Source organism: Chelonoidis abingdonii, chromosome 21 (assembly GCF_003597395.2).
Source record: "Chelonoidis abingdonii isolate Lonesome George chromosome 21, CheloAbing_2.0, whole genome shotgun sequence".
In the NCBI taxonomy this organism is placed as follows: domain Eukaryota; kingdom Metazoa; phylum Chordata; order Testudines; family Testudinidae; genus Chelonoidis; species Chelonoidis abingdonii.
This window is the reverse complement of record NC_133789.1, coordinates 4,498,428-4,513,108: the sequence shown is the minus strand read 5'-3', so window position 1 is coordinate 4,513,108 and position 14,681 is coordinate 4,498,428. Positions and strand designations below refer to the sequence as shown.

The 14,681-nt window shown below is 47.5% G+C and overlaps 1 protein-coding gene across 2 annotated transcripts; it reads left to right on the top strand.

The window, feature by feature from the left end:
* Positions 1 to 8,490: 8,490 nt before the first annotated feature.
* CISD3 (CDGSH iron sulfur domain 3) lies at positions 8,491 to 14,577 on the top strand. 2 transcript variants are annotated; one of them, XM_032791356.2, is made up of 3 exons: positions 8,491 to 8,645; positions 12,040 to 12,168; positions 14,164 to 14,577. In XM_032791356.2, exons 1-3 carry the CDS (start codon positions 8,571 to 8,573, stop codon positions 14,341 to 14,343), a joined length of 384 nt encoding a protein of 127 aa, XP_032647247.1. In that variant the 5' UTR covers positions 8,491 to 8,570; the 3' UTR covers positions 14,344 to 14,577. The 2 variants fall into 2 exon arrangements, with proteins under 2 accessions (XP_032647247.1, XP_032647249.1); XM_032791358.2 differs by having other exon boundaries at positions 8,493 to 8,609.
* The last annotated feature ends 104 nt before the right edge of the window (positions 14,578 to 14,681 follow it).

The window sequence follows — 14,681 nt, the reverse complement described above, 5'->3', positions numbered from 1 at the left end:
TGTCTGCTAATTGTTAATTTTTTTTTTTAAAAAGCCAAGTGTGAATTTTTCAAGTGATGAATGAGGTCTTTGGGGACGTGATCCAAAGCCTGTTGAAATCAGGGGAGGGTCTTTTGCATTGATTTACAATGTGTCTTAGACCCTAATTAAAGAAACCACCTAGGCATATGCTTAAGTCCATCCCTCTGCAGGATGGCACCTGGACACATTCTTAACTTCAAGCAGAGGTGCTGAAGTCCCATTGACTACAGTGGGACTTGAACACCTGCTTAAGCGCTGTCCCGAATATGGGACGCTTTCTGGGAGTGCGGCCTTTACTGGGGCTAGCTGGGTGCTGACCTCTGAGCTGCAATAGGCCTGGTTTCCACAGGCACTCTGCACCCAGGCAGCTTCGGGTGAAGTGATGGGGAGCTGTGGCTTCTTGGCATCCTCAGGAGAATCGGATCTGAGGTGTTTTAACCTTGGGAGCTCCAAAATGGAAGCACCCAAAAGTAGCACGCCTTTTTGGGAAAGCTTTGGCCTACTGAACTGGTGAGGGAAAAGAGCATTGTCCCCTAGCAAAGAGGAGTGCAGCTTAGTCATGTGGTCCTGAGATTGCGGGCTTAATCTTACGCCTGGCTGGGGAGGGAGACAGCCTGAACTCTGACCCAGTCAAAGGCTCCAGAACCTTTGTAGAGGGGGAGTGAGGGCAAGACCAAAATGCCCCCTCCCTCTCCACAGCTGGCTGCTCCTGCAGTGAGCCAGCTGCCCTCTCTTCTAGTGCCACAGCAGCCCCTGGTGGGCAAAAGATGTAATTGTGCACCTCCCCAGCAGAATCTATTCTGTTGGGGACATGAATTCTGTACTTAACGTTTCTTTTGTTAAAAAGTGGGGGGATGGCCCCCTTCAGCACCACGCCCGGTCCAATGCAGGTGGACCAGTCCCCACAGAAGAAAGAGCAGTCACTACCTGGGATGGGCCTGAAACTAAACCCTTGCTGGCATATCTGGCCCTTGTACCTGGTTTTCCAAAGGAGTCCGCTTCCAATTAGGCAGTGAAACAAATGGCCCTATTGTTCCAAAGAGCCCTGCATGTCAGGTGCTGCGCTCTCTTGAGCTCTGGTTGCTTATTAAGGTGCCTCTAAAAGGACTGGTCTTCTTAGGAAATCTGGTGCTGATGGTGGGGGCAGAGCCTGTGCATATCCAGCCCTGTGTCTGCACAGAACAAACCTCCGGACTTAGACACACTCTAGTGGGAGAATAGTTCAGACCCAAACGCTTGTGGTCTCCACAGTGTTCATCCTTCTATGGTACTAATCTAGATCCCCTTTACCACCTCGCAAGCTGCAATGTATTTTGCCCCTTGAGATAGGGCACGGCTATTATCCCCCTTGCACAGATGGGGAAACTGAGGCCTAGAGGTTCAAAGGTATTTTGGCATCTAACTCCCATTACTTTAAATGGGAGCTAGGTGCCTAAATACCCTAGAGGATCTGGGCCAAAGGACTTTCCCAAGGATTTCCAGAGCGTATGTGAGAACAGGGAACTGGACCTCATTTTCCTAAGTCCTAGCCACTATGTCATCTATCCTCTTATCCCCAGAATTTTCCTATTCTTTTCTTTTACACACACACACACACCCATCCTCTATCACTGCTTTTTATGCTCGCCCATTGAATCCACCATCTTAACTCCAAGTGTGTTTTGCCATAAAGCGTTAGCCACACACAGAACTGGGCTCCTGGTCTACACTGCAAAGTTAGGTTGGCCAAACTACACCAGTCAGGGCTGTGAAAAATTTCACGTCCTTTGTGACATAGTTAAACCAACCTAAACCCCAGCGTAGACACCGCTAGGTCAATGGAAGAATTCTTCCATCGACCTGTCTCCCCCTCAGTGGGTTTATGACAATGACAGAAGAGCACCTTCCATTGATGTAGTGAGTGTCTATGCTGCAGGGAAGCAACTGTGCCACTGTGGTGGTGTTAGTGTAGACATACTCTGATTTTTAAACCGATTTAGTTAAACTGGTGCCAAATGCTGTGTGGACACTCTTATTTCAGTTTAAATTAGGAGTAGGCCTACTTTAGGCACAAAGTTGGACCAGTGTAACTGAAGATGTGATCTTATACCGATGTCATAAAACCAGTGTCTTTTTGTTTGTGAACACTCTAACAGGAGTTCAAACCTGTCTTACATCTATTTAGCTTGCGCATGTCAATTTACAGACGCAAGCTCAACCCATACGATCAGTTTTAAACCAATATAAGGGCATCCAGGAGGGTTCTTGCTCCGGTTTAACTAAATCAGCTTTCTGTAGCCAAGGCCTCGGAAATGGATAGCTTGTTTTTCCTGGGATTGTTCCTCCTAAATTTCGCCTTCCCATTTTTTTCTGGGCAGGGGTAAAGTAATTAACAAAAGTATTTTGTGTTTGAAACTCATTCCAAGAGGACTGTGAGCTGTGAAACAGAGTTTTGGTTCAAGTTCATCTAAAATGGATCCCACAGGGAAGTCCGTGAGCTGCATTTGCAACATTGGTTTCCCATCTCCGCCAATTGCAATCGACTGGGAGGGCACAAACACTGGGTCACGACTGGGGAAGAAAAATTCCAGGCAATTCTTTCCCCTCAACTATTTTTAAATTTTAAATTTTGTCAGACTTTGAAACAATTTTAACCAGCTTTACCGTGGGCTGAAAAAAATGGGAACAGAAAAATTTGCAATTTTTGTTTTAAATTTTGAAAATTCGTAAACCTCAGGTCCTGGAACAAGTGTTTGTTTCACATCTACAGTGGAATTGACAGTGGGGTTAGTCAACATGTGAAAATACGACTGAAAATAAAAGCGTAGACCAACGCTAAGTCCTGAGTTTGATCCCAGACATCAAATACAATAGGCTCCGTCTACATCACTAAGGAAGTTCGGGCTGCTGTAATCTCCCTGAGGCAGTTACAACAGGGCAAATCCCTAATGTAGATACATTCGCACTGACACAAAAGCAGGTTTACAGCCTCTGCAGCTTAATCTGATAATCTAACCCAGTCAACCATGTCAGGGTATCTATGGTGTGATTTGCACTCAGCTACAAACCTGGATGCCTTTGTAGATTATTTCATTTTTTTTAGTCAAACACAAATTATTGCACTCGATACAGGGGTGAGTGGGTGAAATCCCATGTACTGTGTTATACAGGAGGTCATACTAGATCTGGGTTTCTCAAACGGGTCACGGCTTGTGTAGGAAAAGTCCCTAGTGGGTCTGGCCGGTGTGTTTACCTGCCCCGTCCGCAGGTCCGGCTGATCGCGGCTCCCACTGGCCTGCTCCGTCCGCTGCTCTGGGCCTGTTTGAGAAACCCTGGACTAGATAATCCAATGGCCTCTGCTGGCTTTAAAATCTAGGAATTACTCTGGTCTTGATTTTTTTTTTTTTAATGTAGACAGGGCCTTATTTGTATATCACATTGCATACTACAGACTATGTCCATCCAAATTTGAGACCCCAACTAGCTATATCTCCATTGCTGGCAAAAGCCCCAATTCAGGAAAACGTATAAGGACATCCTTATCCATCCCTGTTCAGGAAAGCCCTTAAATGTGTTCTGACCTTTGACTTCAGTGAGACTAAAACACATCCTTAAAATTAAGCACAAGCACATGGATCACTTGATGATTACTTGTTCTGTTCATTCCCTCTGAAGCACTTGCATTGACCACTGTCGGAAGACAGGATAGTCTGTGCCATTTTCCAGAGGACCATTTTCCAATGGCCCATTGGTCTGACCCAGTATGGCCGTTCTTATGTTCTTATGCTTAAGCTTAAACCATAAGCAGATATTTTGGTGATTCTTTTCCCTAAAAAAGGTTTTCATTTTGGGTCCAGAGTCATAGCCAGGAGCATGCTAACTTTCTTATAATGTTTGTATGACTGCCATCAACCAGGCATATTCCGTTTTCGCTTGGAGAACGTTCACTGGGATGACACTCTTTTAAAAAAAAATCTTTCTATGGACAAAACCCCACTTCAGGTGCTAAATAGCAGTGGAATATCTTTGACAGAAAACTGCTCCTATTTACCCTTCCTCTGCCGTCAGTGATAAAAGAATTCAGTGGGCCTCATATTCTCTCTGTTGTGTAATATGCAGATAAGAGCGTCTTTGTATCATTAATGTATTTGTACAACCAGGAAATTGTTGCAGTCCTTGTTCTTTTATTAAACAAGTTATTTCCAAAAAATAAAAAGTAGGACCAAAAAAAAAGTGAATTCTGTATTTTATTTTATTTTTTTCACTTAATTGTCATTTCTGCCACAGCAAGAACAGTCCAGGAATAACATGGTGTCTTTCTAGCAGGATCTACTTCGTATAAAGCATTCCTAGAAAAAGTCACGACTACTCAGATGCAGCCAGCTCTAGAGTGGAGCACAGCAGCTGTTTAACAGCCCACAGCTACACTGAACAAAAGGTTAGTGACCTATCCAATTGAAACTAAGGGGAAATTTTAGAGAGGCAGAACATAGTTACACTGTTATCTGATTCAGGTTAACACTTCTACTCATATGTCTAACTGGAGTTAGGGATTAATTGTTCTGTGGCTAGGTTATTCCAAAACTGCCAGCTGCAGGGTTTCTTGCATCTTGTTGGGATGCAGCTGGCCAGTTGGAAACAAGGTTAGGTGGCTGATCTGGTACAGCAATTCCTGCTTCTCTTGAGGAAAATGCCTTTGAGGGTCTGTAATAACCACAAGAGGCAGCTCCAGCAGCAATACACCACCCAAAACCATGCTGGGCCCCACTGGTTCAGTTCTGACGCCGGCCCTGATTCAGGAAAGCACTTACGCACATGCTTAATTCTCACTGACTTCAGTGGGATTTAAACACATGCTTAAATGTTGTCCTGATGCAGGAGGTTTTCCTGAATCAGGTAAAAGAGGACTAACTACTAAAGGCCCAGGCCACCTCATCTGCTTATTTTTTCCCAGCGTTGGGTGATCTCTCTCACCCCTCTCTTCCGGGTGAGCGCTCTTGAGAGCAGGAGTAGGACAACAGCAGAGTGAACAGAAGAGCAAAGCCCTGACATGTTTTGTCATCTGATTCCTCTGGAAAATGGCACAGACTAAGCCAGCAATCTTCCTGGCCCCTTCAGTGCTTAGCCATCTGCCCAAGGTAAATCATCACAGCTGTCAAAAAGTTACATTTTCCCCAGGGTAAATGTTAAAAAACCAAACCAGAACACCCTCCGACACTTCAAATATTCATTAAAGGGAAGTGGATGAGTCCTGGGTAGCAAAGAGGCTAAATTCCCTCTTCAGCTCTGATGTTCCGGTTGGGGGAAATCCGCAGAGCTCAGGGAAAGCAGTCGGAGGATGTTAAGATGAAATTATCTCATGGTTTTTAGGTCAGCAGAATCGCTTCGTGTGTCGGCAGCTGTGGAGTTCACTTGGCTATTGTATTTAGCAGCTATAGCATTAAAAAAAAAAAAAATGACTGCAAAAAAGGGGGCATTTCTGTTCCTGGCTCTGATGTAATCAGACATCAGTCTGGATTAAGGACTCCATTCTAAGATGAACATTCCAGCCCTGATCCTGAAGCACATTGCTTAGCTTTCAGCCCTTGGCTGGTCCCATGGAAGTCAACAACGCAGTGTTCATGGTCATCCCACTAAGACTGCAACAGAACTAGGAAAAGAACCCAGGAGTACTGACTCCCCATCCTATTATGTATTTATCTGTATTTCCCTAGCTCCCAGGAGCCCTTACCATGAACCAGGCCCTCCCTGTGCTAGTCACAAACACAGGACAAAAAGTTCCACACCTCAGGTCCTTACAATCTAACTTTAAGAAAAGAGGCAACAGATGGAGACATACAGGGAAGTCCACTTATGCTTTAACCAGACCAATGTGCAAACGCTGCATCAATCAGTTCAGAAGCTAAAGCCGGTGAAATTCCAATGAGAAAAAAAGGCACCATTTTTTTTAACAGTGAAGATGATTAAACATTGGACCAAACTCCGGGGAAGTGGGTGATTCCTCATCTTTTGATGGCTTCAGAGCCTGTCTGGAAGATAGTCTTTACTCTGACAAGTGATTGCACTGGATCCAGGGGAAGTGGGTGACATTCCATGGGTTGTGCTATACAGGAGGTCAGCCCAAATGAGCCAGGTGGTTCCTTCGGGCCTTAGAAGCTATGACAATACTCCAAGACTCAGAACCCCATAAGAATGGCCAGACTGGGTCAGACCAAAAGTCCATCTAGACCAGTATCCTGTCTTCCGACAGTGGCCAATGCCAGGTGCCCCAGAGGGAATGAACAGAACAGGGAATCATCAAGTGATCCATCCTGTAGCTGGGTGGTCATCCCGCTCCAGTTAGGAAGGGGTTAAAAGCAGCAAAGGGACGCTGGTTGAGTAGTCAGCCACAGATGTGATTGCACTCAATTAGGGCCCAGCTGGTCCGGATAAAAGGGCCGGCTGAGGAGCAGAGAGAAGACTCTTGTTCTAGCTGAGGAGCAGAGTGGACTAGGTGGCTGCTGGGGAGATCAAGCAGGGTACCTGAGGCAGAGTAGGGCTGGGGAAAAGCAAGCAGAGCTGAGGTGCTCTGGCCTGATGAGTGCCCAGGCTGAGTCCTTGCTAAAGGCCAGGGGAGGTACTGGGGCTGCAGGGAGGCAGCTGGGGCTGGAACGGCAGCCGATCCAACCCTTGGCAATGATGAGTGGTCACTTCAGGCTGCAGTTTGCCCCTCTGGGGGTCAACAAGCATGTGGACAAAGGGGATCCAGTGGATATAGTGTGTCTAGATTTTCAGAAAGGTCCCTCACCAAAGGCTCTTAAGCAAAATAAGCAGTCATGGGATAAGAGGGAAGGTTCTCTCATGGATGGGTAACTGGTTAAAAGAGAGGAAACAAAGGATAGGAATAAATGGTCAGTTTTCAGAACGGAGAGAAGTAAATAGTGGTGTTCCCCAGGGATCTGTACTGGGCCCAGTCCTATTCAACAGATTCATAAATGATCTGGGAAAGGGGGTGAACAGTGAGGTGGCAAAATTTGCAGATGATACAAAACTACTCAAGATAGTTAAATCCCAGGACTGCAAAGCACTACAAAAGGATCTCACAAAACTGGGTGGCTGGGCAACAAAATGGCAGATGATATTTAATGTTGATAAATGCAAAGTAATGCACATTGGAAAACATAATCCTGACTATACATATACAGTGATGGGGTCTAAATTAGCTGTCACTGCTCAAGAAAGATCTTGGCATCATTGTGGATAATTCTCTGAAATCATTCACTCAACGTGCAGCGGCAGTTAAAAAAGTGAACAGAATGTTGGGAATCATCAAGGGATAGATAATAAGACAGAAAATATCAAATTGCCTCTATATAAATCCAGGGTGCATCCACACCTTGAATACAGTGTGCAGATGTGGTCGCCCTATTTCAAAAATGATAGACTGGAATTGGAAAAGGCTCAGAAAAGGGCAACAAATGATTAGGGGTATAGAACGGCTTCTGTATGAGGAGAGATTAATAAGACTGGGACTTTCCAGCTTGGAGAAGAGGTGACTAAGCGGGGATATGATTGAGGTCTCTAAAATCATGAGTGGTATAGAGAAAGTAAATAAGGAAGTGGTGTTTACTCTTTTTCATAATACAAGAACAAGGGGCCACCAAATGAAATTAATAGGTAGCAGGTTTTAAAAAAACACAAGGAAGTATTTTTTTCACACAACACACTGTCAACCTCTGCAACTCCTTGCTACAGGGTGTTGTGAAGGCCAATACTACAACGGGGTTCAAAAGGGAGCTAGACAGATTCACTGAAGATAGGTCCATCAATGGTTATTAGCCAGGATGGGCAGGAATGGCTATGTGTGGATGGAGGAGCCTTCACGTTAGGCACCCAACTTTGCAAAATGCCACCTAGGAGTTTCGGGTGCCCCTACTACCTGGGCCAGCAGGCTGTTGGACAGATAATTGCACCAGAGCCTGTCCAAGGGTGAAGTTAGCCAGACGCGATCCCCAACAGCCCAAGCGTCCGTTGGTGGGCGGTAGGCGTTCATAAAATCCTCCCGCGGTCTTGGCACCTCCTCACTGGGGTTGTGGGCAGCCAGTTCCTGGAGGCAGCAAGAGCTGCACCTGAAGGGAAGCTCCCCCAGCGAGGCTCGCTCCATTAGCAGCCTGAAGCCCAGAGGAAGTGGGCTCAGCTGTAGTGAGAGGAGGGGGGTCCACACTGCAAAAGGGTGGCAGGCGGGAGCTTCCAAGCCTGCGCCCTTGCAACACGCTGGCAGCATTGCATTGCACACATTGCATTGCACACGACATTGCATTGCAACGGGTTGGCTGCATTGCACACGACATTGCATTGCAACAGGCTGGCTGCATTGCATTGCACACGACATTGCATTGCAACGGGCTGGCCGCATTATAGGGCTGGGACGCCCGCCGTGCACAAGGCTGGAACCCTTCTGCCGCTCACCCAGCTCCCCGGCTGCAAACCGGCCCGGCATTGCCTGCGCCTTCCGGCGGGGCGGGGCCGGGCTCGGCCGCCGAGCCGGGAAGGTGACCCTGCAGCCGGCTGCGCGCCCCCGCTTAGCCAACATGCCGGCGCTGCAGAGACCGGCCGCTGTTGTGACGCTGGTGAGCGGAGCCTGCGCTAAGGCGGCGGGCTGCTGGGTAAGCGCAGGGGGCAGAGGCCAGGGTAGGGCTCCCGGTGGATCTTTAGGGGCGGGGAAAGAGGGAACCCCCCTCAATTGGCCCCCTAGCTCCCCTCTTTTTCGTGTTTTTCCAGGGGGCTTCTCATATGCCAGAGGGTTGGGCTGTAGGCTAGACTGAAATGTGTCTGCGTCATCCTGACAAAACAGCCCCTCCTTGCCTGCCCCTCAGCCATCATTAGGGTTTATTTGATTAATGAGGTTTACTAGGCTAGGGCCTGGGGACCTCCCGCCCCAAGACCCACCATAGTACTGTGCAGGGTGCAAACACACCTCAAACTTAGGTTGGCCTCCCTGGGTCGCTCAGGGGTGTGAATTTTCACACCCGGGGCCTGGGCTACATGGTTGACGTAAAGTCGCCCCGGTGGCCTTGGCCTATCTGTGCATGTGTCTACGCTCAGATTTCTTTCCGGCTAGCCAGAGTGCCCTGTTACAGTGACACAGTAAAAAATAAAAAAAGCACCTCCCTGAACTGCGTGATTCAATCTACTAGGGTCAAGGCAGACCCAGTGAAAACACTGCATTACCAGTGTCAACCCTAGCAGCCTTCCAGCAGCTGGCTAGGGTGACTAGACAGCAAACGTGAAAAATTGGGATGGGGTGGGGGGTTATAGGAGCCTATATAAGAAAAAGACCCAAAAATCGGGACTGTCCCTATAAAATTGGGACATCTGGTCACTATACAGCTGTCCCGCAATGCCCTGTTCCCTGGGATAGCGAGAGGCGTAGTTAAGACAGCCGAGTCCAGGGTAGTCCCCGCTGGTGGACAGAAGAATGCTTCCATCACCCCAGGGATAGTAAATAGCTGCAGCGAGTAGCAGCAGTGCTTGGAGTGTGGACGTCCCCTCAGGGCACATCTGTGCTGTGAGTTGGGGTGTAATTGCTGAGGAGACCCACCCCGCTTGCTGAAAAGCAGCCGGTGGGCTAAAAATGGAGTGTAGCCACAAAGGCACGAGCTGCAGAAGGGGTTATATGGCATTTCAGACCAGTCCGTACTTGGTGTAGCTCACGGCCTCTCTGGCCACTCGCTCCGTTGCAGCTACACTCTTGTTTGTCATGCACTAGCGCCATCCAAGCAAGCATGAGGACGTCGAGCTTGGCATTTATGTATCCAGTCCAGCTTGAAGCATAGACCCGTCATACATGAAAAAGCTAGACAAAGGGCAGGAGGAAAGGCTGGAGCGCACTTTATCGTGGTGATGGAGGGGGAGGAATTAATTGTGTTTTGCTCACCTGTGAAAACAAAAACATGCCCCCTTTCCCCCAGGACAGCACTCTCCTAGAGCAAATGAAGGAGTAAACTATTGGCTGAGACCCATATCGAAACTGATAAACTTCTTGTAATATAATAACTCGGTCTTTTTATCTGTATTGCTCAAAGCACTTGACAAAGGAGATCTCGGTGTCATTATCCCCATTTCACAGTTGGGGAAACCGAGGCACAGGGAGGGAAAATGACTTGCCTAAGGTCACATGGCAGAACCAAGACTAGAACCCCAATCTCCTATCCACCAGATCATACTGCCCTGAAGGGAGACCAGCGTTTCTCTAGGGTTGGGAATCATAAGCCCCAAAGGCCTTGATCTTGCAAACACAGACACTCATGCAATGACTTAAGAGCACAAGACTGATTCACTTTCAGCGGGATTTGTGCTGCTAAGGTATTTGGAATGTTGAAAAATCTCTGCCTATGATATATAACATGTATGTATGTGGTAGTCTGGTGTTTATTGTATGTGAATGTATGTATGGGATAGACTGCTTTGGTGTTTGTAGTAGGTATTACTCCTTTATATTGAAAACAACAACTTTAAAAAGTTACCTCTACAAAATATCAGATCACCCTCAACCTCCCAATTCATTTATTTGGTTATTCTTTAAATCCAATGATTTTTGAATGCATAGCAACACCGAGGATCTGATCTCTCTGTCACCCTGGCTTGCGTAGTCCTTTGCACTGGTGTCGAGTAGGTATACAATGCTAGCAGAGCAGGGCGGTGGGGAAATCAAGCCGTGCAGTGAGAGTCTGGTTCTTTGGGGAGCTGGTGGCGTGCTTATAAATTCAGTGAATATTTCTGTGAATAGAGGCCCCCACAAAGGTCAGGGGCCCATTGTGCTGGGCACTGCCCAGACACAGTGAGAGGCAGTCCCTGCCTCAAAGAGCTTCCAGTTGAAATAGACTAGATGCAGAAGGGATGGAGGGAAAACACCACAGAAAGGCAGAGCTGAGACTAACCCAGCTCTTCTGAGCTTTAGTCCAGTGCCCAGCCCACTGGACCGGTCTGTTGTCTGCCTGGTGAGAGATCAAAATTTAAAGAAGAGACAGTATTAAGTTGAGAGGACTCAAAAGTGCTTCTCTGCTGAGGCAAATATGATCTCTTAAGCCAGCCTGCAGTGTGTGTTCCTCCTCTCGCAGCCCTGCTGCTTGTTTTCTGGCTCTGCATGTGGTGGGAAAAAGAGTTTATTACTTTCGAGAAGCTCAGGCTAATAAACCCCTTTCCCAAGCTGTTAGGGTTTCAGGCATCATAAAACTGTTAATGTCACTGGCCGTAAAATATTTATATTTTAAATCTGCAAGATGTCTTGACATAAGAAAACATTTTGTTATGGCATCTCCCACTGGTAACAGAAAAACCCTGTTAATCCCTCTCTATGGGAACATATTCACACAGTAATTTTACGGTAGCCTCAGGTGCGACTGGGGCCTCTAGGTGCTGTACAGACACAATGTAAGAGACATTCCCTGCCCCCAAAGAACTTATAGTCCAAATCAGACACAGGCAACCTCTGGCATGCGTGCCAAAGGCAGCACGCAAGCTGATTTTCAGTGGCACTCCCAGTGCCCGGGTCCTGGCCACTGATCCGGGAGGCTCTACATTTTAATTTAATTTTAAATGAAGCTTCTTAAACATTTTAAAAACCTTATTTACTTTACATACAACAATAGTTTAGTTATATATTATAACTTATAACGAGAGATCTTCTAAAAACGTTACAATGTATGACTGGCACGCGAAACCTTAAATCAGAGTGAATAAATGAAGACTCGGCACAGCACTTCTGAAAGATTGCCGACCCCTGATCTAAACAGACAAGACAAAGGGTAGGAAGGGAAACAAGCACAGAAGAGCCAGAAGTAGAACCCAGCTGTCCTGATTCCCAGTCCAGTGCCCTAGGCAGGAGACTGGCAACCCCCTTTTGTTATGCTCCTAGCTTAGATTTTTAGTTTCACCCAGTCCTCAGGTGTTACACACAGTGAGATCTTATAAAAACAAGATTCCTCAGCTGAGTTTAACCTAATAGGACGGATTCTTTACAGCAGATCTCTGTCCCTGACCGTACCTCCCTCTCCACAGGTGAGGAGTTCTTCGGGCACCTCTTCGTCCCCTTCCCAGCCAGCAATTGCAGCCAAACACCCGTATCAAGTGGATTTGAAGGCAGGAAAGCGTTATGCGTGGTGTGCCTGTGGCCACAGCAAGAAACAGGTAACCTCCAAAATCATTGTGGTTTCTCCTTCATGTCTGCACTCCCCGCGTTTCTTAGCAATTCACCCAGCTCAGGAGCATTTTTCATTGGCCTGCATGACCTCCTTTGGCATTCATGCAAAACTCTGAAGACTGTGGGACTTCCATGCACCGGTTTCCCCTAGTCCAAGGTCTGGCTTCCAACACCAGCTGCTTCAGAGGAAGGAATCAGAAATACCTCCCCCCAGTGGACATGGCTGGGATAACCCAGTGGTCTCCCTAGCTCCTATCAGTTCTAATTGCCTTGTGCCATGAAGCTTAACATGATTATATTAAAATATGTGTTTTAAATTATCTTTAAGTAACTGTCCCATGGTTGAAGCTGGTGGTAGCTAAACACAAGGTGTTCTCAGGATCGGGCCCATGCCTCTGCAAGGCGCTTGTAATGGAAATATTTTGAAGCCTAAAATGCGGCCCCATTTTAGCAGGAGTTCGCCCAGCTGTGAGCTATGACGTGCCAAGGAACTGAGCCATCTGGCTAGATACTCGCCTTTCTCTGCCCTTGTAAAGCCAGGGGTCTGTAGGAAACCAGAGTCTGTTTGCTGCTCTGATTTGGAGATTGCTGGGGTCCCAAATTCCAAGTGCATCCAGACACTGCACTGAAAGGCAGCAAGTGAAATGCTTGATAATCAGTTCGGGAGAGGCAGCTTCCCACCCACTGCTGGCCAGGCTGGGTCAAACCAATGGGCCATCTAGTCCAGTATCCTGTCTCTGGCGGTTGCTGTTCAGAGGGAGTGAACAGAACAGAGCAATCTTGAGTGAACCATTCACTGTTGTCCAGCCCCAGCTTCTGGCATTTGGAGGTTTAGGGACACCCAGAGCATGGGGTTGCGTCCCTGACCATCTTGGCTAATAGCCGTTGATGGACCTGTCTTCCATGAACTCATCTAATTCTTTCTTGAACCCAGTTATACTTTTGGCCTTTACAACATCCCATGGCAACAAGTTCCCCTGGTTGACCATGCATTGGGTGAAGAAGTACCTCCTTTTGTTCCTTTTTAACCTGCTACCTGTTAATTTCATCAGGGGCCCCCTAGCTCTTGTGTTATTTGGAGAGCTAAACAACACTTCCCTGTTCACATTCCCCCCACCAGGCAGGATTTTACAGACCTCTCGCATGTCCCCCCTTAGTTGTCTCTTTTCTAAGCTGAATAAATCCTGGAACAATGGAAGAGTCCATCAGGTTTATTATTATGCAGAAGCAGGAGGCCTGATTTGGCAGATAACTGGCGTGTGATGTGCAACACATATGGAGCCTAAATACTTTATTGATCAGGTGTATTAGGGTAGCACCAAGAAGCCCCAGTCATGGTGTTAGATGCTGTAAAAATACAGAACATAAAGACTGTCCCTGCCCCAAAGGGCTGACAGTCTGTCTGAGACAAGAGGGGTTGAAAGAAAGATGGGTTTGACCCATTCGTAACGTTCTGTCAGGCCATGGGGAAAATGCCTCCCATTTAGTGACACACACACACACACACCCCGTACAAGCTAGGAGCCAGTGCAAAATCCAGCAGGTGAAATTAACGTCATGACATGTTGTGAGCTGCATTGTCACCCATCGTCTGGCTCTCTGAATACTGAATAGGGCCTAAAACACTGATGCTTCCTCGGCTCTCTTTTGGTGATCTCTGCTGGTGTGGGAGAAGGAAAGCATAGGAGAAAATGGGGGGCCAGTATTAATTCCCCTCTTGCTTGGAAATGCAAACAGATCTTTACCCAATTATGGGGCAGTCTCTCTGTGCCTCAGTTTCCCCATCTGTGCTCTGCCCTCCAGGGGCTGGAAGACAAATACCTTAAAGATTTTGAGGTGCTCAGATAGAATGGTGATGGGGGGGCTGGATAAATACCTGAGCTAGAAGGAGCTAATCCAGCTCCTTCTCAGCAGCCCTGCCACACCCCACTTTGCACAGTGGCACCACGTAAAACCACTGCTTTGTTTCATTTGCTCTGCAGCCTTTCTGTGACGGATCCCATAAAACAGCAACCCCAGATCTCTCCCCCCTGAGGTTCCAGCTGGAGGAGGCCAAGAGCGCCTGGCTGTGTGGGTGCAAACACACCAAATCCCCTCCTTACTGCGACGGCACCCACAAGGAGGAGTTCATTCAGAAAGCAGAGCTCCCTGGACAGCCTTGATGGGGGGCTTCCTCTCCTGACACAAGCGGGGAGCCCTGGCAGCCTGTTTTGAGGGGCAGGGGGGCTGCAGGAATGGGAAGATATTCAGGCTTTCTGTGTTCTCTGGTGCATTGGATCAAGTTGTCCAAACAGCTCCAGATTCCGTTCTTATTTCCCTGCAAATGAAGTTCTGTACAGTCCAGGCCAGTCAAACACACAGACACTGAGCTAGTGGCTTCATCCAGCTGCCAGGAAGGATCAAATAAAAGTGACAAGGCCTTTTTCACATTGCTGGCACACAGAGAAAGTTGGGTTTGGTCTGCATTGTTGCAGCTCCATGTTATAAAATAACTCCCAGC